At 43.8% G+C, this 24,725-nt stretch overlaps 1 protein-coding gene and 1 pseudogene across 2 annotated transcripts in view; one reads left to right on the forward strand and one right to left on the reverse strand.

Annotated features, from left to right (window-relative positions):
• The window catches only part of grhl2b (grainyhead-like transcription factor 2b), a 102,099-nt gene extending 84,339 nt beyond the window's left edge, over window positions 1-17,760 (forward strand). The window contains exons 10-16 of one of the 2 annotated variants that reach the window (XM_080193811.1): window positions 1,882-1,969; window positions 2,087-2,226; window positions 6,418-6,455; window positions 7,342-7,430; window positions 8,633-8,718; window positions 14,573-14,637; window positions 16,587-17,760. In XM_080193811.1, coding sequence (XP_080049937.1) covers window positions 1,882-1,969; window positions 2,087-2,226; window positions 6,418-6,455; window positions 7,342-7,430; window positions 8,633-8,718; window positions 14,573-14,637; window positions 16,587-16,701 — 621 coding nt within the window. In that variant the 3' untranslated portion in view covers window positions 16,702-17,760. The remainder of the gene's footprint in view (window positions 1-1,881; window positions 1,970-2,086; window positions 2,227-6,417; window positions 6,456-7,341; window positions 7,431-8,632; window positions 8,719-14,572; window positions 14,638-16,586) is intronic. The other variant, XM_080193812.1, reaches the window with a different exon arrangement.
• On the reverse strand, window positions 5,009-5,673 carry LOC145346917 (cytochrome c oxidase assembly factor 3 homolog, mitochondrial pseudogene; annotated as a pseudogene).
• Window positions 17,761-24,725: the final 6,965 nt, after the last annotated feature.

Genomic DNA, 24,725 nt, shown 5'->3' on the forward strand with positions numbered 1-24,725 from the left:
ATATCTGTTATATCTGTGCCTTACATTGGTGAGCCCACATTTAGGGTACTGTGCATAGTTTTGGTCTCCTTATTTAAGGAGGGATATAATTGCATTGGAGGCAGTTCATAGAGGTTCACTAGGTTGATTCCTGCAATGAAGGGATTGTCTCGAGGAAAGGTTAAGCAGTTCAGGACAATACTCGTCAGAATTTAGAAGAACACGAGGTGATCTTACTGAAACATAAGAGATTCTGAAGGAGCTTGACAGGATAGATTCCAAGAAACGTTTCCCTTTGTCAGAATCTAGAATGAGGAAGCACAGTTTCAAAACAAGGGGTTTCTCATTTAAGACAGTGATGAAGAGAAATTTCTTCTCTTGGTGGGTGATTGATCTTTAGAATTCTCTTCCACAGAGCAATAGAGATTGGATTATTGAATATATTCAAGGCTGAATGAGCAGGTTGCCGATTGCCAAGGAAGTTGAAGATTCTCAGGAGGTAGAAAAATGGAGTTCAAACCATAGTCAGATCAGCCAGGATCTTACTGAATGGTCAAGCAGGCTTGAGGGTCCAAATGGTCTACTCTGCACTTATTTCTTATGTTCAATGTTCTGACAGCTGTGCCCTTCAGATTTTGACCAGCATTATGAGTGATGCTGCAGAACTGAAGTTCCTCACTCTCATCCATGCCCTTGCTTCCTTCAAGTAGTGTTCAGGGGTCAGGCAGTAGAAGGTTTTGAGCAAGAGGTTTCCTTGCACTTGTTTAGTCAATAGCCATGAAATGTCCTGGAATCTAGAGTCGATGTTGAGAGCCACCGGACTGTGCACCACTATGCCCCCAAATCAGCTGGGTCACTCCCGCCAATGGGACATGACATACACAAGGATATTGATGGAGAAATGGAAGATTGGCTATTTCTGTGGGGATGGCTAAGATTGCCTCTCGGAGCTTCACCAATCACCAGCTGTTGATGAGGATGAGATAGCAATGTTGATTGCCTAATGCACTGCCAAGGTAATTGCTAATTGGTCTATAAAATATTTTCCCTATTATTCAGTTTCATAGTGATAGTTTTCGAGCCACTACAGAAGGTGTTTAGAATAAACCACATGTTGTAAGACTGGAGTTGCATGGCAGATTCCCTTCCTGATCAAAATTAATGAACGGGATTAGTTTCCATGATAATATAACTACTTTTGTAGTCACGTTTTCTGTCATAAACACAACTAACCTGATTATCATTTTTGGACAGCTTATCATTGTGGAATGGCACGATGGCACAGTGGTTAATACTGCAGCCTCTCAGCACCAGGGACCCAGGTTCAATTCCTGGCTTGGGTCACTGCCTGTGTGGAGTTTCCATGTTGTCCTCGTGTCTGTGTGAGTTTCCTCCAGTTGCGCCTGTTTCCTCCCACAGTCTAAAGATGTGCAGGTTAGGTGCATTGGCCATGCTAAATTGTCTCTTAATGTCCAAAGATGTGTAGGCTAGATGGATTAACCATGGTAAATGTGTGATGTTACAGGGATAAGGTGGGGAGAGGGGCTGGGTAAGATCTCTTTGAGAGTCGGTGTAGACTTGGTGGGCCAAATGGCCTCCTTTTGCATGTAGGGATTCTATGATATGAAATGACAATCTTTAGCTTCCAAATCCAACCATTATACTGCCAAACATATTAATTTATTCTTTTGCATTTAATCTCTCTCATTCCCAACTTTTGCTGTAATTGCAGGGGTGAAGCCAATCAGTTTTCAAATGAGGAATATCAAAGAATTTGATTGTTTTTAAAAAAAGTCTCTTCACTTCATGTCCAAATACAGTTCCCACTTCCTGATGCTGATGGTCTTACTGTAGTAACACAGGGATTTTTGTATCTATCAAATCCCTTTTTCTTACCCTTAGGGAGCTGAAAGGAAAATCCGGGATGAAGAAAGGAAACAGAACCGGAAGAAAGGGAAAGCTGCGGGAACAGTGAACCAAGTAAACCCTCGTAAGCAGATTCAGTAACAAAATAGTCTTTTTTTCCCTTAAGAAGTTCAAGTTCTTATTGTTACCTCGTGCGAGACATTCCTTTAGGATAATGATGTGTTTCCTCTATGGCATTCAGCATCCGAAGGCAAATTGAGCAACGCAGCCTCACAGAAAAGGAGTGATGCTACTTTCTTCAAAACTATGACTGACCTGGATTCCCAGCCAGTTCTCTTCATACCGGATATTCACTTCGGGAATCTCCAGCGGAGTGGACAGGTAAAAACAATTCCCCCTTCTGTCTCCTGGCTGGCTTCCGCCGCGTAAGCGTCTCCATTTTAAATAGAGTAATGATAATATTTAGGCCGGGATTATCTGGTCCGACGTTGGCAGGCATTGAGATGGGACAGGGAAATTTGGAGATCCATTAGGTGGGATTCTCCGATCTTGTCCGTGCCACCCCGTTTTTAGTGAGAACGGAGAATTTGATGTTCCGACCAAAACTCTGCTCGCTTTCAGCAACACCAGAGAATCCCAGCCACGACTGAGGATGGAGGCTGTCTGTTCTCCAGAATTTCTTGTCCAGCCCATCAGTGTCGGAGCTGGAAAATCCCACCCCTTGAGGCTTAGTTGTTTGACTGATAGGGCGAAATTGTCTTGTCCCGCCTACCACGGGAATTGGACTCAGTGGGACAGGACCATGCAGAGATCCTTTGACCTTGAGTGGGATTTTTCCAGTCTTGGGGTAAGCGCTGCTGGAAAATCCTGTCCATAATGTCCAGTATTTGAACATGGAACTGTATATAATCTTCATGGCTTCATATCACACCACGTAATATGATGATGCATTGAACCCGTGGAGTGTTTGTTTGAGGGAGGGGAGTGGGAGTGAAGGTTGGGGTGGAAAGTCAGGTTAGGAGTCAGCTTGTTTGTTATAGTTCCTTAGCTTTTATCATCTTTTATTTGCCTTGTTGGTTTCTTCAGCGACAGTGACTGCTTGTTGTAGCACTCTTTACAAGTGTCGTGCTTCCCAGCTCATTTCCTTTGAATAAGCCGCATGCTTACTTGTACATGGGCAAGCACTGTCTTTGAAAAGTCACCTTTCGTTTTTGAACATGTTACCGTTTTTCTAAGAGGGTGGGGCAAAGAGGGGGCAAGTGGATAGTGTTGCATCCTGGGTGCTGTGACTGATAGGAATGCAGGGAAAAGAGTAAAAGTTGTGAATAATCAACTAATAGTAGCATTTTCCAGTAATTGACCTACTATTTCAAAGATTCCTGTGTTGCCGTGGATGGATGAAGTTAGTTTATCAATACAGGTACTAATCTACCTAGTAAGCCAGTTAGAGCAGGAGGTGACTGCACGTTTTGTTCACCATGTTAGGGAAGGAAATAAATAAAAGCCCATTATTCATGCCTGAAATAGGTGCACACCCAAGTCCCTGGCGCTTTGAAGCCACTGTGCCACCCAAATGTTGTACAACATTGGTTTGCTGTTCAAGCCCGCACTGGCTTTCAGGTAAGTAAGTTCAGGATTCATGCTCAGATTCATGTCAGGACATGAGGAATCATTTCTGGCTCTACACTCAGGTTACTTACTTCCCTTCTCAGTCGGCAGGTGCTCCCTTGGGCTAGTTTCCCTCGAGTACCTAACATACTCGAGGGGCATAACATCCATCCGAAGCTCGCTCTGCAAGATTGGTTTCCCCAAGAATCCCAAGCTGCCCTTGGCTGTACTCGAGGGAAACTAGCCCAAGGGAGCACCTGCCATTGAGAAGGGAAGTAAGTAACCCAAGTGTAAAGCCAGAGACCATTTGGATTGTTGCTTCATTGCCACATTAGAGAACTGATTGTTGTCACTCCTACCACATTATACCTGGCCTCTTCCACCACTTGTGCTTTGGTTTCTTATGCCAAACACCTGATCCTCCTCTATACTCCTCATGTCCTGACATGAATCTGAGCATGAATACTGAACTTACTTACCCGAAAGCCAGCGTGGGCTTGAACAGCAGACCAATGTTGTACAACATTTTGGCGGCACAGTGGTTGGCACTGCTGCCTCAGTACCAGGGACTTGGGTTCAATTCTGGCCTTGAGTTACTGTCTATGTAGAGCCTACACATTCTCCCTGTGTCTGTGTGAGTTTCCTTCGGGTGCACCGATTTCCTCCCACAGTCCAAAGATATACAGGCTAGGTGAATTGGCTATATTGTCCCTCAGTGTGGGATTTTCTGGCTGCACTTGCCCCAAGACCAGAAAATCCCACCTGAGGTCAACGGACCTTTGCATTGCCCATGTCCCGTCCACTGTGATTCCTTAAGTGGGCGGGATGGAAAAATTATGCCCTTCGTATCTAAAGATGTGTAGGCGAGGGGATTAGCAGGCTAACTATGTGGGGTCATGGGAATAGGGCTTGGCTGGGAAGTGTTGGTGTAGACCCAAAGGGCCGAATGGCCTCCTTCTGCGTTGTAGATATTCAAGTCATCTCCATTATAATGATGCTCAATATATGGGAATGAAGAACCACATCATTCACATTCAGACCAAATCAGTGTGTCTGCATTCCTGGCCCTTCATCTTTTGTACATTTTTTATTAAAGTGGGAGTACTGTACTCTCTCTGATAACAGTCTTTGGGAATATTTTAGCAATGATGGGATAAGAGCCACATTGTGTATTCACCCTGCCAACACATTTTGATATGATTTGCCTTGACATTTTATACACTGCAAATGGAAGAAAAGAATACTAATGTTTTTTAATAGAATGCCGATTAAACTGCTTTAAGAGTTTAAATAAAATAGCTGATAGTCTAGAAATGAATGCTTGTGATATGTGCATAAGAATGCAAAACTTGATTGGATGACAGTGGGTTCTGTATTTGGATAGGAAATGCAATGATTTTTTAATTCACAATTTGATTAGGTTTCTTTTTAAATACATCATGGGATGTGAGCATCACTGGCTAGGCCAGCATTTGTTACCCATCCCTAATTACCCTTCAGAAGGTTGTTGTGAACTGCCATTTTGAATCACAGTGGTCCATTTGTTGGAGGTCCACTACTTTGATGTAAGGGGAGGAATTTTGACCCAACACCAGTGAAGGAACAGCGAGACAGTTACATCTTTTGCTTCTTCTTCCAAATCATCCAAAAATCGTTCAGATGATACTGAATAAAATGTGTATCCATAGATGCCCAAGATGATTGCCCCAATAGCCAAGCCTGTAAACACATTCCTCCCGCGCCGTATCTGCAGATTTGTTTTGCCACTGAGCTGGCTCTACTTTCCGCATGAACTCAATTTGTTCCTTGGTCAGATTATTGCTCTTTGAGTCTACACATTTAGCAAACTCCAGACCTCTTTGAGAATTTGAGGATGGTATGTGACTTGAAGGAGAACGTAAAAGGTGGTGAATTTTCCATGCATCTGCTGCTCTTATCCTGCTACACGGGGGAGGTCATGGGTTTGGAAGGTGCTGTCAGAGGAGGTTTGACAAGTTGCTGCTGTGCATCTTGCAGATGCACCATAGAAAGTAGTCTTTCTGGTTGTATCACAGCTTGGTGTCGTTCCTGCTCTGCCCAAGACCACAAGGAGCTACAAAATGTCGTGAATGTAGCCCAATCCATCACACAAACCAATCTCCCATCCATTGACTGTGTCTACACTTCCCACTGCCTCGGCAAAGCAGCCAGTATTATTAAGGACCCCACGTACGCCGACATCCTCTCTTGCACCTTTTTCTGAGGTCGCGTACCAACCGACTCGAGAACAGCTTCTTCCCTGCTGCCATCAGTCTTTTGAATGGACCTACCTTGCGTTAAGTTGATCTTTCTCTGCACCTTTGCTATGACCGTAACACTACATTCTGCATTCTCTCATTTCCTTCTCTATGAACAGTATGTTTTGTCTGTATACCACGCAAGAAACAATACTTTTCACTGTACATTAATACATGTGACAATAATAAATCAAATCAAAATCTTGTATGTAGTACACACTGCTGCCACTATACACTAATGGTAGATAGTTTGAATGCTGAACATGGTGGATAGGGTAGCAGTCAAGCAGACTGCATTGTGCTGGATGGTGTTGTGCTTCTTGGGTGTTGCTGGAGCTGAGTATTTCATCACACTCCTGACTTGTGTCTTATAGATGGTGGATGGGTTTTGGGGAGTCAGGAGGTGAGTTACTCACTGCAGAATTCCCAGCGTCTGATCTGTGTTAAGCCATTTAAGCAAATAGCAACTTATATGTTCAAATGTTGAAAATAAAACACTGCTGGCAAGGGGGTTGAACTGTAAAGCGCAAATCTGTCAAGCTTGCCAGATAAGACAGAACTGGAAATTATCCACAGTGGAGGAGTTTCAAACTGACATGCAGAATTTTATGATTTCTCCTCCTTGTCCAGCACACAACATACAACACTTTGCATCGTGTTTCTAAGGATATATTTTTCTGTTTTATAGATGTACAGTGTCAGCACTGATGATATGGAGAGAGAAGGGTAAGCATTCCATTATGTTTGTGTCAAACTGATGGTGATGGAGGGTTGATTTTTTTCAGTAAATTGCCTGTACTGGCAACGGGCAGAATAATACAGAGAGAGTTGCTAAAAATGATGTACGATCACCAGAAGCTTCAAAATATGTAGTCTGGACATCACAGTTGCATTAAAACAGAAGACATGGGAATTCTGATGTAATGAAGAATTTTTATTTTTAAAAACACCAGCCAGAATTTTCCAGCCACCCCCTCTCTCCCAGCTGCAGGTTGACAGAGGGAGCAAACAGCAGGACAACCGGTTGACAGTGGGGAAACTTGCAGATCTCACTGCTGGTCAATGACAGGCCACGTCCACTGATACAAAACACGCTGTGCGGAGGGTGGAAAATCCCAACTACAGTGTCTCTCCCTCTCCCTCTCACTGCCAGCAAGTTCAGTTCCAAACACCGAGATTGATTTGGGCAATCCTTCACATCAGGCTTGTTCATGCAAAGGGTCTCGTTCCAATTTATTTTGCAATCACAAAGGTTGATTAGCAAATTTCAAAATGACATGGATTGGCGCAACTTTAGACATGAATTTCATTAAAATGTTGAGGCATGAAGGAAAGAAACCACTTGTTGAGGGGAAAAAAGTAAAACAATAAATTGATAATTTAAACTAATGAGTAATTAATAAAGATGACCATTAAAATGTGGAAGGGTCAAATTGGGACAGTCTGCGTAGCTATATTGGAAGTATGATCGACCAAATGCACTTCCTTATTCATCATTCTCCAGTGTAAAGGCAAAGCATTCTGTGGAAGAATATTATATCTTCTTAGTCCATCTGAAAATTGTTCCATAATGGGCTTAAAATTCTAACAAGTGAACTTATTTCTTAAACAGTGTCCTTGTGAAAAGGTTGTTTCGGTCGTTAGATGATGAATATCCACCAACAGCCACTAAACAGATAAGAGAGGACATACATAAAAAAGGTACTTTCCTGACCTTCGTTATATTATTTTGAGATTGAAATGATGCTTTGCAGAACGGGGGTGCTGTGGTGGTAATGTAAACGTGCGTTTAAATCCTATCAAAGCAACTGGTGGAGTTTAAATTCAATTCATAAAAATTGGCAATATAAAGCTAGTCTCAGTATTGGTGGAGACTTTCGGACCCATTTGGGAAGGATATCCCATCTTGGAGAGCAACCAGCCAATCCAATTGGCAGCAGCTCTGTAGTCCCTGCAGTGCCAGGTTTGAGTGGTGGTCAAAGCTGGCACTGCAGCCGTTGCCAGAACAGGGAGAAGTTAAGAGGCTGGAGTATAGGTAAATCAGGAGAATTGGTGGTGCCTGGCTGACAGGTGAGGAGTACTAGATTTGGGAGTCTGGGAGTGGGGGGATGTAGTCTGGGGGTGAGTTGTGTATGATGGGCGCAGGACTCCCAAAGGAGGCTCCCTAACCTTGTGCCCAACACCAGCTTGCCCAATAGAAGATGCTAGGGTACCTGCTTGGGATTGGCCTCTCCTTGTTTTAAGTGGCCATTTATTGGTCATTAAAGGACTTCAGTAAGCCAAAGGCAGGCAGGTCACCTGACACCCCCACCGCAACGCATGAAATTGGAGAACAAGTTAACGCAGGGGGGACACTTGTGTTTTATAAGCCCCATCCCACCCACCTTCAAACCTGTTGGCAGGAGTCTGTAAAGTCCAAATCAGGTGTGTTTATGAAGTTGTTTTCCAACAAATTTATCAAAGGAGCATTCATTGTGGTAAGAAAAAGATCAAGATGTAATTATGCAATGTGCAATGGGAGAGCAAGAGACCATAATAACTGTCTTCATGTTTTGGAAGTAAGCACTCCAAAGACCTGTGGAAGCAACAATCGGGTGGGAATAGTGAAAATAAAGGGGAGGGGGAGTTCAGTTATGTTGGTGATTTGGGTATCTGTGCTTCATCATTTTTCAGCCATTAACTTTAGTCAGCCAGAAATGAAGAGTCTCATTAGGAGTTGCTGACCAGTGCTGTGGACAGCAATACACTACCCCAGGAGCAGGATTTCATTCGAGCAACTTTTATTCATCAAACTGATGGTGAAATCCAGATTCTGGCACAGTTTTACACTGATTCATTTCCCTGTGACAATGGGGTAAGCGTATTAAGATGCTTTTAAAGCCCTGAACCCTTTGTATTTCCAGTCCTGCTGTATGTACGGAAAGAGTCTGATGAGGTGTTTGATGCCTTGATGCTGAAGTCTCCAACCTTGAAGGGGCTGATGGATGCAGTTAAGTCGTTACTTTCATTTTAAAATCTGAATATCTCCCTCACTTCAAAATTAAATACAGAATGTCATGCCAGAGTAACAAGCAGTAATGTGTAGGTTAGAGTTACTAATGACAGCTGCTTCTGGACTGTGACAGAGACGGGATTAGGAGAGGCAATGGATTGTGGAATCTCAATTTTAATGCTTCTTATCCAGAGAGAATGGGAAGAGACTAAATTTGGTCATGTCGAATTAGTGGCCCGAGGCCGCCGACCTCCATCCCTGCCCTGCCAAGGCCACCGATGTTCCTACCATTGCCTCATTGATTTTCCAGTTGCCAAGACTCCCACTCTTATAAGTAGGTGTTGTGCAATGTGCCTGCATGTATTGTAAGGTAAAGCTTCCTCGGCAGAACAAGGCATATATCTGGGATACACCACACACAGTATGATGTATGGAGTTAAATTTCAATATCGCTGAGCATGCAGTCTACAAACTGAACTCTGAGTAAACAGCCTACCTGAATGGAACAACTCCATGCGTGACCGTACCTTGGATCTGTAAATAGTTAAAGGCTAACAATAAATGGTTCATGTTTAATTATGCAAGTTTCAAGGTCTCCTCATTGAGACACCTAACAGAATCAATAAATACAACATCTGGTGGCAGCAAAGAGAACCATAAATATGACATGGTTGGCACTATTGGGATTCTCTAGAAAGTATCACAACAGTAGGTGGGTAGGGGGGGTATAAATTCAAAGGTCAGAGCCTTAATAAAAAGTCAAGGGTAGTCCTGTAATGTCTGGAGCCCAGCAACAGAACCATGACGGGAAGCGGCAGCTGGCCAGGAAAGGCCAAGTTAATTTAAACATTTCTTGACAGAATTTCTCGTGGGCCAGGAGGTGAAGGAATTCTGCATTCCCAACCAGCAAATGGCTGCCCTGGTATCCCCTTCTTCCCCATCTTTCACCATGATCACTTCCAGAACTCTGTCCATCTCCACTAGCTACTGGGGGCCTTTCCAACAGATTCTCATCAGCAGTCTCCTACCATCAGACTCCCATTCATGTCAGCAAATCAGGCAATGACTCTCACTGGATAAGGGGTGGGATCCCGGATCTTGTATTTCAGTGAGTCTAGGCTGTTAAGATCAGCGGTATCTCAATATTCTCGAGTGTGCTGCCTGCCTTGAACGTAAGAACATAAGAACATAAGAAATAGGAGCAGGAGTAGGCCATCTAGCCCTTCGAGCCTGCCCCGCCATTCAATAAGATCATGGCTGATCTGTCATGGCTCAGTTCCACATTCCCGCCCTCTCCCCATAACCCTTAATCCCCTCGCTTATCAAAAACCCATCAACCCGCGTCTTAAAAATATTTAGCGAGGCAGCCTCCACCACTTCAACGGGCAGAGAATTCCAGAGATTCACCACCCTTTGAGTGAAGAAGTTCCTCCTCAACTCTGTTCTAAACCGCCCCCCCTTTATCTTGAGGCTGTGCCCCCTAGTCCTACTGTCCTTTCTGAGCGGGAAGAGTCTCTCCACCTCTATCCTATCCATCCCATTCATCATCTTATATGTCTCAATGAGATCTCCCCTCATTCTTCTAAACTCTAACGAGTACAAGCCTAATTTATTCAGCCTCTCCTCATAGCTCAACCCCCTCAACTCCGGTATCAGCCTAGTAAACCTCCTCTGCACTCCCTCCAAGGCCAAAATATCTTTGCGCAGGTACGGCGCCCAAAACTGCACACAGTACTCCAGCTGCGGCCTCACCAATGCCCTATACAGCTGCAGCAAGACCTCCCTACTTTTATATTCAATCCCCCTCGCTATGAAGGCCAGCATCCCATTGGCCTTCCTGACCACCTGCTGCATCTGCAAGCTGGGTTTTTGCGACTCATGCACAAGGACCCCGAGGTCCCTCTGCACCGTCGCCTGCTGCAGTTTTTCGCCACGTAAGTAATAAGTAAGTAAGTGTGGAAAGAGAGTTTCAGTTTTGACTCTGAGCCTAGGAAGCAAGCTGTCCAGTTTGGCTGGGAGTGGACGGGGAAATCTCAAGTTGAGGAGCACGTAGTAGCCAAGGAATTCCAGTCTATTTGACTTTTGAAAGCACTAAGCTTTGAGCTGAACAGATTGACCCAAAGAATTTACATAGAACATAGAACACTACAGCACAAACAGGCCCTTCAGCCCACAAGTTGCACCGATCACATCTATACCTACCAAGCCATAGAACTATCTGTACCTCCCAATACCATTAGATCCCATATACTCATCCAGAAGTCTTTTAAGAGACCCCAGCAAGTTCGCCTCTACCACCACCGACGGCAGCCGATTCCACTCACTCATCACCCTCTGAGTGAAAAATTTTCCCCTAACATCTCCTCTGTACTTGCTTCCCAGCACCTTAAACCTGTGTCCTCTCGTAGCGACCATTTCAGCCTTCGGAAATAGCCTCCGAGAATCCACCCTATCTATTCCTCTCAACATTTTATAAACCTCTATCAGGTCGCCTCTCAACCTTCGTCTCTCCAGGGAGAAGAGACCTAGCTCCCTCAACCTATCTTCATAAGGCATGCCTCCCAATCCAGGCAACATCCTTGTAAATCTCCTCTGCACCCTCTCAATAGCTTCCACATCCTTCCTGTAGTGAGGTGACCAGAACTGCGCACAGTACTCCAAGTGGGGTCTGACAAGGGTCTTATAAAGTTGCAGCATTACCTCTTGACTCCTAAACTCAATACCTCGATTAATGAAGGCCAGTACACCATACGCCTTCTTGACCACATCCTCCACCTGCGAGGCCGATTTAAGAGTCCTATGGACCTGGATCCCAAGATGCTTCTGCTCTTCAACCTAGCTAAGACGCCTACCCTTGATATTGTACTCCTGCATCCCGTTGGTCCTGCCAAAATGGACCACTACACATTTATCCGCGTTGAAGTCCATCTGCCACTTCTCCGCCCAGTCTTGCATCCTATCTATGTCATGCTGCAACTTCTGACATCCCTCCAGACTATCCATAACACCACCAACCTTCGTATCGTCGGCAAACTTACAAACCTATCCCTCTACTTCCTCATCCAGGTCATTTATGAAAATGACAAACAGCAAGGGTCCTAGAACAGATCCCTGGGGCACTCCACTGGTGACCGACCTCCATGCAGAGAAAGACCCATCCACAACCACTCTCTGCCTTCTGCAGGCAAGCCAGTTCTGGATCCACAAGGCCAATGCCTCTTGGATCCCATGCCCTCTCACCTTCTCAAGAAGTCTTGCATGGGGGACCTTATCAAACGCCTTGCTGAAGTCCATGTAAACCACGTCCACCGCTCTTCCTTCCTCAATGTGTTCGGTCACATTTTCAAAGAACTCAACTAGGCTCGTATGGCACAACCTGCCCTTGACAAAGCCGTGCTGACTATTCCTGATCATTCTAAACTTCTCGAGGGGATTGAGCTATGAGGAGAGGCTGAATAAACTAGGCTTGTACTCGTTAGAGTTTAGAAGAATGAGGGGAGATCTCATTGAGACGTATAAGATGATGAATGGGATGGATAGGATAGAGGTGGAGAGACTCTTCCCGCTCAAAAAAGACAGTAGGACTAGGGGGCACAGCCTCAAGATAAAGGGGAGGCGGTTTAGAACGGAGTTGAGGAGGAACTTCTTCACTCAAAGGGTGGTGAATCTCTGGAATTCTCTGCCCGTTGAAGTGGTGGAGGCTGCCTCGCTAAATATTTTTAAGAAGCGGGTTGATGGGTTTTTGATAAGAGAAGGGATTGAGGGTTATGGGGAGAGGGCGGGAAAGTGGAACTGAGCCACGACAGATCAGCCATGATCTTATTGAATGGCGGGGCAGGCTCGAAGGGCTAGATGGCCTACTCCTGCTCCTATTTCTTATGTTCTTATGTTCTTATGTTCTCTAAATGCTCATAAATCTTGTTCCTCAGAATCCTCTCCATCAACTTACCAACCACTGAGGTCAGACTCACTGGTCGGTAATTTCCCGGGCTATCCCTGTTCCCTTTCTTGAAAATAGGAACCACATCCACAATCCTCCAGTCCTCCGGAACCTCTCCCGTCTCCATCGACGATGCAAAGATCATCGCCAGGGGCTCTGCAATCACTTCCCTCACCTCCCACATTAATCAGGGGTACATCCCATCTGGTCCCGGCAACTTATCTATCTTGATAGAATTTAAAAGTTCCAACACGTCCTCTTTCTTAATATCCACATAGTCAATCTTTTCAGTCTGCCGCAAACCTGTAGTACAACCTCCCAGATCACTTTCCACCATGAATACTGAGGCAAAGTACTCATTAAGCACCTCTGCTATTTCTTGCGGTTCCACACAGACTTTTCCCCCTTCACCTTTTATAGGTCCTATCCCTTCTTTTCTCATCCTTTTAATCTTCACATATTTGTAGAACACCTTGGGATTCTCCTTTAATTTTACCCGCCAAGGCCTTCTCATGGCCCCTTCCGGGTCTCCTAATTTCCTTTTTAAGCTCCTTTCTACAAGCCTTATACCCTTCTAGATCCTTAACATCTCTTCGCTCTCTAAACCTTTTATACGCTTTTCTTCCTGACCAGGTTCACCACAACCTTTCTGCACCACGGCTCCCACGACCTACCACAACGTCCTTGTCTTATTGGAATGTTGTCGTGCAGAGCTCCAGTCAAACATTCCTTGAAAATCCTCCACCTTCCTTCAGTACTTTTCCCCAAGAACACCACCTTCCAGTTTACTCGTCCAATTGTCTGCCTGATGTCATCATATTTCCCCTTACTCCAGACAAACACCTTCCTAGCCTGCCTGATCCTATCTCTTTTTCCAATGCTATCGTGAAGGAAATAGAATTATAATCTCCATCCCCGAGATGCTCTCCCACCGAAAGATCTGTCACTTGTCCTGGTTCATTAGCCAGCACCAGCTCAAGTACAGCCTCTCCTCTCATAGGCTTATCCACGTGCTGTGTCAGGAAACCCTCCTGAACACACCTAACAAACTCCTCCCCATCCAAACCCCTTACCCTAGGGATATTCCAGTCGATATTTGGGAAATTAAAGTTCCCCATCACGACAACTCTGTTATTACTACATCTCTCTAGAATCTGTTTCCCTATCTGCTCCTCAACTTCCCTGTCACTATTGGGCGGCCTATAGAAAACACCCAGCAAAGTTATCGACCCTTTGCTGTTCCTATCTTCCACCCACAGAGACTCCGTAGACAGTCCCTCCACAGCATCCACCTTCTCTGCAGCCATGACACTGTCCCTGATCAACAGTGCCACTCCGCCACGTCTTTTGGCCCCTGCCTGTCGTTCCTGAAGCATCTGAATCCCGGCACCTGAAGTACCCAGTCCTGTCCCTGAGACATCCAAGTCTCTGTAATGGCCACCACATCACATTCCCAAGCAGCAATCCACGCCCTAAGCTCATCTACTTTGTTCACTACACCCCTGGTGTTAAAATAGACACACCTCAGACCCTCAGTCTGGGCACTTCCCTTCTCCATCACCCGTCTAACCTCCCTCTCATACTGTCCACAGTCCTTCTCTACCTGGGAGCTAACCTCCTCGCTCTCAGTCTCCTCATCTCCATTCCCTCCCCCCAACCTTTCTAGTTTAAAGCCCCCCCAGTAGCCCTAGCCAATCTTCCCGCCAAGATATTGGTCCCTCTGGGATTCAAGTGCCAACCGTCTTTACTGAACAGGTCACACCTGCCCCTAAAGAGGTCCCAATGATCCAGGAACCAGAATCCCTGCCCCCTGCTCCAGTCCCTCAGCCATGCAGGATTTATTTTATTTATTGACAGGAAATTTATTGACAGGAAATGCTAATTATGCCCCTTTTTTCTCTGCAATGATAGTTATCTGACAAGTATGGATTTCCAGCAGAAAAGATTGGAAAGATTTACAAGAAAAGTAAAAAAGGGTAAGGTACCATGAGGGTAAAATGGAAGGGGCCTTGAGTGTCTTGATTTTTTGTTGCCTTAAACTTTTTTTTCTTAAGGTGGTGCCGGAGCGAGGCGACTTCTTGCAAGCTGCGCCCAGCATACCTTCTAATTCTATCTTTGACCCTTATTTTGTGCTTCTACACTCTAGCTTTGATTGTAATGCTGCATTCTGCACTCTCTCCTTTCCTTCTCTACGAATGGTATGCTTTGTCTGTGTAGCGCACAAGAAACAATACTCTTCACTGTATGCTAATACATGTGACAATAATAAATCAAATTAAATAATGATGGAAGCAAAAAAGTAGCAAACATTCCTGTATTCTGTCACTTTGCTTTTCCAGGGTAAGTTGCAGATCTAAGAATCATTTATCAACTAGAAATTCAGGGTGGCGATACCCTATGTGTTTTCTGTAATAGAAGTTGGAGTGCTCATTGATAACAGTCGTATGTTCTCTCCTACTACACAAGCACAAGAAAATGAGATTAGCTACTCGGAATTAGCTTTCAAGAGCCTGAATGGAACGACAGCATGAAAGATTGTTCTTTCCATTGCTGCCACAGTTTCTTTTTAAATTGGATTCGATGATCCTAGGGAGCATCACACTGGGTTTAAGAAAGGATGCAGATTTTTTTTTCTTGAGCCATTGTACTGTTTGTGTCCTGATGGACTTAAACACTGGACTGGCTCAGCATTTTAGAATCTCTACAGTGCAGAAGGAGAACAAAGAACAAAAACAGCCCGGGAAACAGGCCCTTCGGCCCAACGAGCCCGCGCCGCCATCTCAACACCACCAGTCCCCCTCTCCACCCATGACCCTTGTCTAATGTTTTATGGCCATCCACATTGAGGGAAACTAATTTAGGGACAACTTATTACTGCCTATCAGCCTAACAGCACATCTTTAGGGTGTGGGAGGAAACCGGAGCACCCGGAGAAAACCCACGCAAGCACGGGGAGAATGCGAAAACTCCCACAGACACTGGCCCAAATCCATGTGTCTGTACAGCAATCAGTGATAGCCACTGAGCTGTCGTGTATGCCCCTCGTTGGACACAAGGCAGACCGACTTAAAACCTGTGAATAAAAAGAAAAAAAATTATTGTACCATATCCATTTATCTTACCAGGGACGCCCCAATGCTAATGACCCTTATTTAAAACAATCTCCTATATCCACCCATCTCCAACCCAGTCATGTGCCTGTCTAAGTTACTCTTAAATGACTCTAGCGTGTTTGCCTCCACCACCTTACTTGGCAGAGCATTCCATACCCCCACTACCCTCTGTGTGAAAAACCTCCCTCTAATATCTGTGTTATACCTCTCCCCCCTCACCTTAAGTCCATGGCCCCTTGTCCTACGTGTCTCTATCATAGGAAATAGCTTACCTCTGTTTACTCTGAGACCATTCAGACTATCAATCTGCATCTACTCTCCGACAGAGAAGCCCACCCAGGCCCCATCCTCATAACCCCACATATTTGCCCTGCCAATCCCCCTAACCTACACATCTTGAGGCAATTTAGCATGGCGAATGCACCTAAACTGCACATCTTTAGACTGTGGGAAGAAACTGAAGCATCCGGAGGAAACCCATGCAGAGACGGGGAAAATGTGCAAGCTCCACACAGACAGCCACCCAGGGCTGGAATTGAACCTGGGTACATGGCGCGGAGAGGCAGCAGTGCTAACCACTGTGTGACGTGCTGCCCTTAGTGTGGTACAAGCTCACCTGATAGTTTATTTGAGCCAGCAAACCTGAAGTCTTGGGGAATGCTTTTTGTATCTTTTAAATTTACGGAAGAGGATTGTGTCAGTCTCTCAAAAGCCGGATAACTGAGCACTGTAAAGAAAAACCTATAGTAATGGTTATTCTGTAAAGCTAATGCTTTTTGTTAGATATTAACCTTTGCCTTTCATTAAACTAGAATTTTGGTAAACATGGATGACAACATCATTGAACACTACTCCAATGAAGACACTTTCATTCTCAACATTGAAAACCTGGGTGAGAGCTTCAAAATCACACTGACTGAAATTTAACATGGTTTTGGCATCACATCTAAAAAAATGTCCTCCTTCGAGAAATGGATCAGTCTGATACACTTACAGACCTGATTGCTGGTTAATTATCAATGATGAATGAAAAGGAGCTTGCTTCTATCAAGTGGACAATCTTTGTACATATTTCAGAAATCAATGAAGCGGAACTGGCATTTTCTTCTTACATTTTACATCATAACATATAAATATTGACTTTATTAATATAGTGCTAAATTATTGCCCCAAAGACTTCAGAATAAGCAGAATGGTGGTGTTACTGTGAGGACAATATTTTAGCTCTTGTCAGATATTTGGTATGGACAACTCAGCCTGGCATCCTCCTCTCTCCTTTCTCCTGTGCTGATTGCTGTCGGTTTTGCGTTCAGTTATTGGTTCTGATCTCACGCCGGCCTATCCAGCAATACCTCAGAACAATTGTGAAACGGAAAAAAAGTAAAGGTCAGTCTAAATGAAGGGCAATAAGACATGTTTCATTGCCTTTGAAGGTAATTGTCAGAGCGTCTATATGTGATTGCATTTGTGATAAGATTGGCATACACTTAACACTCTGGCAGGCCACACATTGTCACAAGTGTGTTTGCTTTGGTTCTCTACACAGGACCAGTAACATCCATTTTTAGTAGAATTTGACACTAACTGAAATAGAAATAGCAAATATAATTGTAAAAATTGTCTATAATGTGCAATATTAAATTTTACATAAGGCACGTTTACTGCCATTATGCTTTGGGTTGAGGGTTTTCATGGTAGCTATGTATTTTTATTTTTTAATATGAAGCCTGTTTCCTCCTTGTCTATATATTAAGTTTGAAAGGCATCATGAGATTATGCAAAATAACTGTATAAACTGCTATCCAGGGTATTTAAAGGATTTGGGAAACTTGAACATTTTTACAAATTGAGATTTAAAAAACTGTATACAAGGTAATATTTTTGGAACTGGGAGTTGGGGTCTTTTCAGACTTTAAAAAGACAGTTGTATTTTATTTTTTGTATATTTTTTTTAAAGAGCAAAATAAACTTCAGAATGTAAATTGATTTCAGTCATACTTGTCCTATTTGGGAAGAGGCAATTGTAGCAGAGGCCATTCCTCTCCTCCCTTGAAACATCTACCTACTGCCAGACTCAGAAGTTCAAATGTTAGTTAATTTTTCACTTCCTTTCAATCTTTCCCCTCCTCTCCATCACTCTGTCTCTCCCCTTTCTGCCCTCTTTCTCCCTCCCTCCTTGCCTCATCCCTCCAGTTCTTTTCCATCCTTTTACTTTCTTCTACATTTTCCTTTTCCCCTCATTGCTTCACTACTTCTAAAACTTTTCCTGCTTCCCCCACCTTCCATTTATTTTTGTCTCTCCCCCATCCACCCCCACTTCCAGTTTCGCCAGCACCCTCTTTGATGTTTCTTTCACATTGGTTTTGGTTGCTTTTCTCTGACGCAGAGTTTGCACGTTCTTCCCGTGTCTGCACGGATTTTCTCCGGGTGCTCCAGTTTCCTCCCACAGTCCAAAAGACGTGCTGGTTAGGTTCATTGGCCATGCTAAATTCTCCCCCAGTGTACCCGAACAGGCCCTAGAGTGTGGCAACTATGGAATTTTCACAGTAACTTCATTGCAGTGTTAATGTGAGCCTACTTGTGACACTAATAATAAATAAACTTTAAACTTTTCTTCCATCTCTCAGTATATTGTTTTCCTTGGTACTCTCTCACCACTGTCTGATAGATGACGAGATACCGCTAGCCCTTCCCCCAATCAAAACTGCTATTTAAAAAGTAGCTTAAAACAATGGCAATTCTGCATGTCAATGTGAGGGTGAGATGACAAATCAATCTATAAAGCAACATGTTCTGTTCTGGTTTAAATATTTTCATTGAAAACCTTCATCCTCATTCGTGGCTGGGATTCTCCAGTGCTGCTGAAAGTGAGTGGAGTTTTGGCTGGAACACAAAATTCTCTTCTCATTTGCAGCAGGACGGCCACAGGCAGGATCGGAGCATCCTGCTTCTGTCTGTGTAGCCATGATTCGCTTAAGATGGTAAAGATTAATCAGCAGCATCCTCAGGATATGAATCTCTCCAACGCCAACAAAAATAATCCTACAGCTACTAAAACAGCTGTGAAAAATCATGCATTTTGTATGAGTGATGTTTGTAAACGAATTGGCGCAAACATTTCTCTCACAGGAGAGTGGTTCTCACTATAACCTTTTGTTAACTTTTGAGGTGTGGAATTCTGTAGAGAATTTTGTGTGTGTTTCTTGGGGGAAGGAAACGTTGGATAGCATGGAATAGGAAGGTAATAGGACAAGATCGAGGTTGGAGTGTTGGGAAATAGGAATGGGTTGACCATGTAGGAATGGTACTGATACCTAGGTGGAGATTGAGAGTGGAATACTAATCAGGGGAAGGGTGAAGAAAGAGCAGACAAAAAGTAAAGGAAAACTGTCACTAAAGTGGACACGGTAAGTAAAGTAACTGTGGATTTAATTTTTTTGTGAAGTGAATTTTTTTTGAACAAGTGTAATTAAAAATTATTTGGTAGCTGATGATGGCATGTTTGCTGATTGTTGAAAGAACTCTGCCCAACATGATCTCTAAGTATCAAAAGCATTTATATTAGAGCTTGGAACAGAAGGCAAATTGCCTTCATGGGAACCCAAAAGTTTGAAGATCCTAAAGGAAGGAGGTAATCATTCTCCTCAATCTTTGATAAACACCTCTTCCTTCAGATCTCTGCATGATACCAGCAATATATATCCTAAATGTCACTGGTCGCTCTTCATAAGTGTCTTTGTCCACATGGGTTGTTTGGATGTACAACAACAGTTCATATAGTTGAGCAGTCTTCTGCTTTGGAATAAGTTTTGACTTGCTTTTTGCTTCCTTACTGGCTAATCAGATTCTGCTCTCTAATTTTCCTCATTCCCTTCACATCCTAGGCTTCAATTTTATTATCCCCAGATGTGATGAATAAGCACTTTTCTGACAATAGCTTTCCTATACGAGCCCATTCTCAACCCTTATGCATATTGTATCTTTAATAGCTTAGTAAGGAATGTGGGCATGATGATAAATGAGCTGATTTGATTTATTATTGTCACATGTATTAATAGCCAATGAAAAGGATTGTTTCTTGCAAACTATACGAAAGATTACCGTTCATAGAGTACATAGGTGAGAAGGCGCCGAATGTAGTGTTACAGTCATAACTAGGGTGTAGAGAAAGATCAGCTTAATACATGGTAGGCCCCTTCAAAAGTCTGATGGCAGCAGGGAAGAAACTGTTCTTGAATCAGTTGATTTGTGACGTCAGACTTGTATCTTTCCCCAACAAAAGAAGGTGGAAGAGAGTAAGTCCGGGGCATGTGGGGTCTTTGATTATATTGGCTGCTTTTCCAAGGCAGCAGAAAATGTAGATGGAGCCAATAGATGGGAAGCTGATTTGCGCGATAGACTGGGCTATGTTCACAGCTCTTTGTAATTTCTTGCGATCTTGGTCAAAGCAGACGCCCTGCCAGGGTATGATACATCTGGGAAGGTTTCTATGGTGCACCTATAGAAACTGGTGAGATCGTAGCAGACATGCCGAATTTGATAAGACTGTCAATTTGAAGCAAAATTGAACAAGTTATTAAGTAAATGACTTGCTAAGCTAGGCATTAATACACACAGCCATGGGCCAACAGAGCATTCAAAAACCCGGAAGCAGTTTGTCTCATAGATTTCACAAACTCTGGGATTTAAACTCTCAGTGGTCTCATTACACTTTACTTTGTTCAGTCTTCTCATTGTTTTGGGTCTTGTATAGTTTCTCCTTTTTGGAGCTATCTTCACTACAATAAACCTAATTTTGAACTGCTTCCTTTTACACTAAACAGTTCATTCGTCTCCTCTTTTACAAACCAGCCAATTGACTGGTTAGCAGGACACATCATTGATTTTTTTGATTGGCCTAAGCATCTGGCATCAATTCCTAATTTACAACATTCCTAAATATAGAGATACAGAGGGACCTGGGAGTGCAGGTGCACAACTCTCTGAAGGTGTCGACACAGGTAGAGAAGGTTGTGAAGAAAGCTTATGGAGTGCTAGCCTTTATAGGAAGGGGTATAGAGTATAAGAGCTGCCGTCTAATGCTTCAGTTGTACAGAACGTTGGTTAGACCGCATTTGGAGTACTGTGTCTAGTTCTGGTCACCTTACTACCGGAAGGACGTGGCAACCCTGGAGAGGGTGCAGAGGAGGTTTACCAGGATGTTGCCTGGCATGGAAGGACTGAGTTACGAGGAAAGGTTGGAGAAACTGGGGCACTTCTTAGAAAGATGGAGATTAAGGGGGTGATATGATTAGAGGTATATAAAATACTGATGGGAATAGATAGAGTCAATAGCGGTAGGCTGTTCCCTAGATTGGGGACAATTATGAGAGGTCACGATCTAAGGGTGAGGGGGGAGAAGTATAATTTGGATATGAGAGGAAGGTTTTTCACGCAGAGGGTAGTGGGGGTATGGAACGAACTACCGAGCAGGGTGGTGGAGGCAGGCACATTGGACTTGTTTAAGGTTTACTTAGACAGACACATGAGCGAAGCAAGGATGGAGGGTTTATAGTAGAGGGTATTAAATCGGGTCAGAGCCTCGGGACGACACCGGAAATGTAGTTTTAGATGTTAACGTATTGTCTTTTTATTCCACAGGGTTGGTCCACCTTGTTGTCAAACGAGGGGCATGCACACAGTGGGTCGTGCGTGGGCTGCTCTTGGACGTTCCGGGAGTGGCCTAGTACTTCATGTCGTGTGTGCTTGATCCTGGACCAGCAGATGGGCACCGCAACAGCTCAGTGACTATCACTGCTAGCTGTGCAGATACATGGATTTGGGCCTGTGTCTGTGGGAGTTTGCGCATTCTCCCTGTGGTTGCGTGGGTTTCCTCCGGGCGCTCCGGTTTCCTCCCACACCCCAAAGATGTGCTCTTAGGCTGATTGGTGTACCAAATTGACACTATTCTCCCCTGAATCTGGCTACATTAGGGGTTCCACTCACATACACACAGGGCAGGGTAGGTGTGGGAAGATGCGGCGCGGGCTCGTTGGGCTGAAGAGCCTGTTTCCCGTGCTGGAATGTTCTTTGTTCTTAAATAAGAAAGTGTTCTCACACTTCCAGACACCTTATCAATTTGTATTGATTCTGGAGCATTTACAGCAATTTCACGTAATTATGAACAAGTATGCAGGCTAAGGTTCGCTCAAAATCCATACAAAAGTGTGAAAGCGACAGAATTTGAATGCATGGTTTGAGTCTTCTACAATGTGTGATTCTAAGGTATGATATTCTCATAAGGGAAGAAGATTCATTCCAGAATTAAAATTCTGTTGCCTCCTACAGAATTTATTTTCTCTCATCACTTCTTCACTCAAGTCCAAAAAAAGTCTCAAGATAGAACTAATGATGAGGCAGATTATGTGTTTTAAATATTCAATCTTGGGATGTGGGTGACACTGGCTAGACCAGCATTTATTGCCCATCACTAGTTGCCCTTGAGAAGGTGGTGATGAGCTGCCGCCTTGAACTGCTGCAGTCCATGTATTAGTACACCCACAGCACTGTTAGGGAGAGCGTTGCAGGATTTTGATCCAGTGACGGTGAAGAAATGGTGATGTATTTCTAAATTAGGAGGCTGAGTGGCTAGAGAGGAGTGGTATTCCTGGTGATGGTATTGCCAGTTTCTGCTGCCCTTGTCCTTCTAGATGGTAGTGACCAGGGGTTTGGAAGATGTGTTTGAGGAGTCTTGGTGCATTCCTGCAGTGCATCATTGATGATACCCATTGTTGTTACTATGTGTTGGTGGCAGAGAAATAAATGTTGCCAAACAAGTGAGCTGCTTTGTCCTGGTTAGTGTCAAGCTTCTTGAGTGTTGATGGAGCGGCACTCATTTAGGCAAGTGAAGAGTATTCTATCACACTCTTGACTATTGCCTCATTGTGGGCAGGCTTTGGGGGTGTCAGGAGGTGATCTACTTGTCCCTGGATTCCTAACATCTGACCTGGTCTGGTAGCTGCAGTATAGATATGACTAGTCCAGTTGAATTTCTGGTCAGTGGTAAACCCCAGGCTATTGATGCTAGTGGATTCAGTGATGGTAATGCCATTGAATGTCAAGGGGTGAAGCTTCAATTCTGTCTTGTTGGAGATGGTCATTTCCTGGCAAATGGTGCAAACGTTACTAGCCACTTGTCAGCTCAAACCTGGATATTGTCCAGGTCTTACTGCATTTGGACTGCTTCAGTAACTGAGGAGTTGAATGGTGCTGAGCATTGTGCAAATGATTAGTGAATATTTCTGAATTCTGATCTTATGATGGGAGGAAGTTCATTGATGAAAATTGATGGTTTGGTCCCAGGACACTACCCTGTAGAAGTCCTGTAGTGATGTCTTGGAACTGAGATGATTGATCTCCATCAGCATCAAACCGTTTTCGTTTGTGTTCAATATGTCTCCAACCAGCAAAGAAATTTCTCCATGATGCCCATTGACTCGAGTTTTGCTAGTGCGCCCTGAAGTCATCAAATACTGCCTTACTATCAGAGGTGCTTACTCTCACCTCACCTTTGGAGTTCAGCTCTTTCGTTCATATTTGAACCAAGGCTTTAATAAGGTCAGGAGCCAGCTGTCCCTAACAGAATCCAAACTGGGTATCAGTGAGCAGATTATTGCTAAGCAGATGTTGCTTTATGGTACTGTTGTTGACCCCTTTCATCACTTTGAGAATAGACTGATGGGATGATAATTGGTCGGGTTGGATTTGTCTTGCTTTTTGTGTTCGGGACATATCTGGGCAATTTCCCACATTGTCGGGTAGATGCCAGTGCTGTAGCTGAGCTAGAACAGCTTGGCTAGGGCTGCAGCAAGTGCTGAAGCACACGTTGTAAGTACTATTATGGAATATTAAATATTTAGTGTTGCCATCTTAAAATAGCAAATTAAATTCATTGTCTCTGCTGTTGCAAAAGTTGTGACTTTGGGATTATTTCAACAGACTTTGGATCTCCTCATTGGCTTAACTCATTGGTTAGCTTAAAAGAAACATTAAACACGATGCTTTGTGTGGCTGAAGGAGGACATCATTTGGAATTTAAATATTCAACATGTTTTATTATTTTCACAAGGAAAGATTTAAAATAGGCAGTGCAGCTAGAAGAAAACATTAATTTTTAATAAATTATTTTCATGTTTGTGAATAAGCCATGAGAGATCCTATGTATGCTTAGCCCTGGTTGCTTCAGTCTACATAAAGACTTCATTTTAAGATATTTCTGCCTATGCAATTACATTTAAATGCTAGGATGTAGGGGTTAACTAACACTGTTAACTTGACTACATTTTAAAACTCAGAAGGCATGCTGAATTAGCTAAAAATTAACTGCATTCCTGAAAGGTACTCAATGCAGGCAAAACAAGTTTTTCATAACAGCAGCTACAAGACTTGTTTTTCTAAACAGAGACAGAATGTGAAGGACACTTACAACAATGAGATAAGGGTTGAGATATATTGTGGAATATTAGGGAATTTCCCTAATAACCCAGGGAATTATAGGCCGGTGAGCTTGACTTCAGTTATAGGCAAGCTAATGGAGAGGATCCTCAAGGATAGGATGTATGAACATCTGGAGCGCTGCAATCTGATCAGGGATACGCAGCATGGCTTCGTTACAGGGAGGTCGTGCCTTACGAATCTAGTGGAATTTTTTGAAGAGGTGACAAAAACGGTTGACGAAGGACAAGCCGTTGATGTCGTCTATATGGATTTCAGTAAGGCGTTTGACAAGGTCCCTCATGGTAGGCTGATAGAAAAGGTGAAGGCTCATGGGATACAAGGCCAGGTATGTAGATGGGTGGAGAACTGGCTTGGGAGGAGGAGACAGCGAGTAGTAGTGGATGGCTCCTTTTCCAATTGGAGGTCTGTCACCAGTGGTGTGCCGCAGGGCTCGGTACTAGGACCTCTTCTGTTTG

This window comes from Carcharhinus amblyrhynchos, chromosome 8 (assembly GCF_965287045.1).
Source record: "Carcharhinus amblyrhynchos chromosome 8, sCarAmb.v2.hapA, whole genome shotgun sequence".
In the NCBI taxonomy this organism is placed as follows: Eukaryota; Metazoa; Chordata; class Chondrichthyes; order Carcharhiniformes; family Carcharhinidae; genus Carcharhinus; species Carcharhinus amblyrhynchos.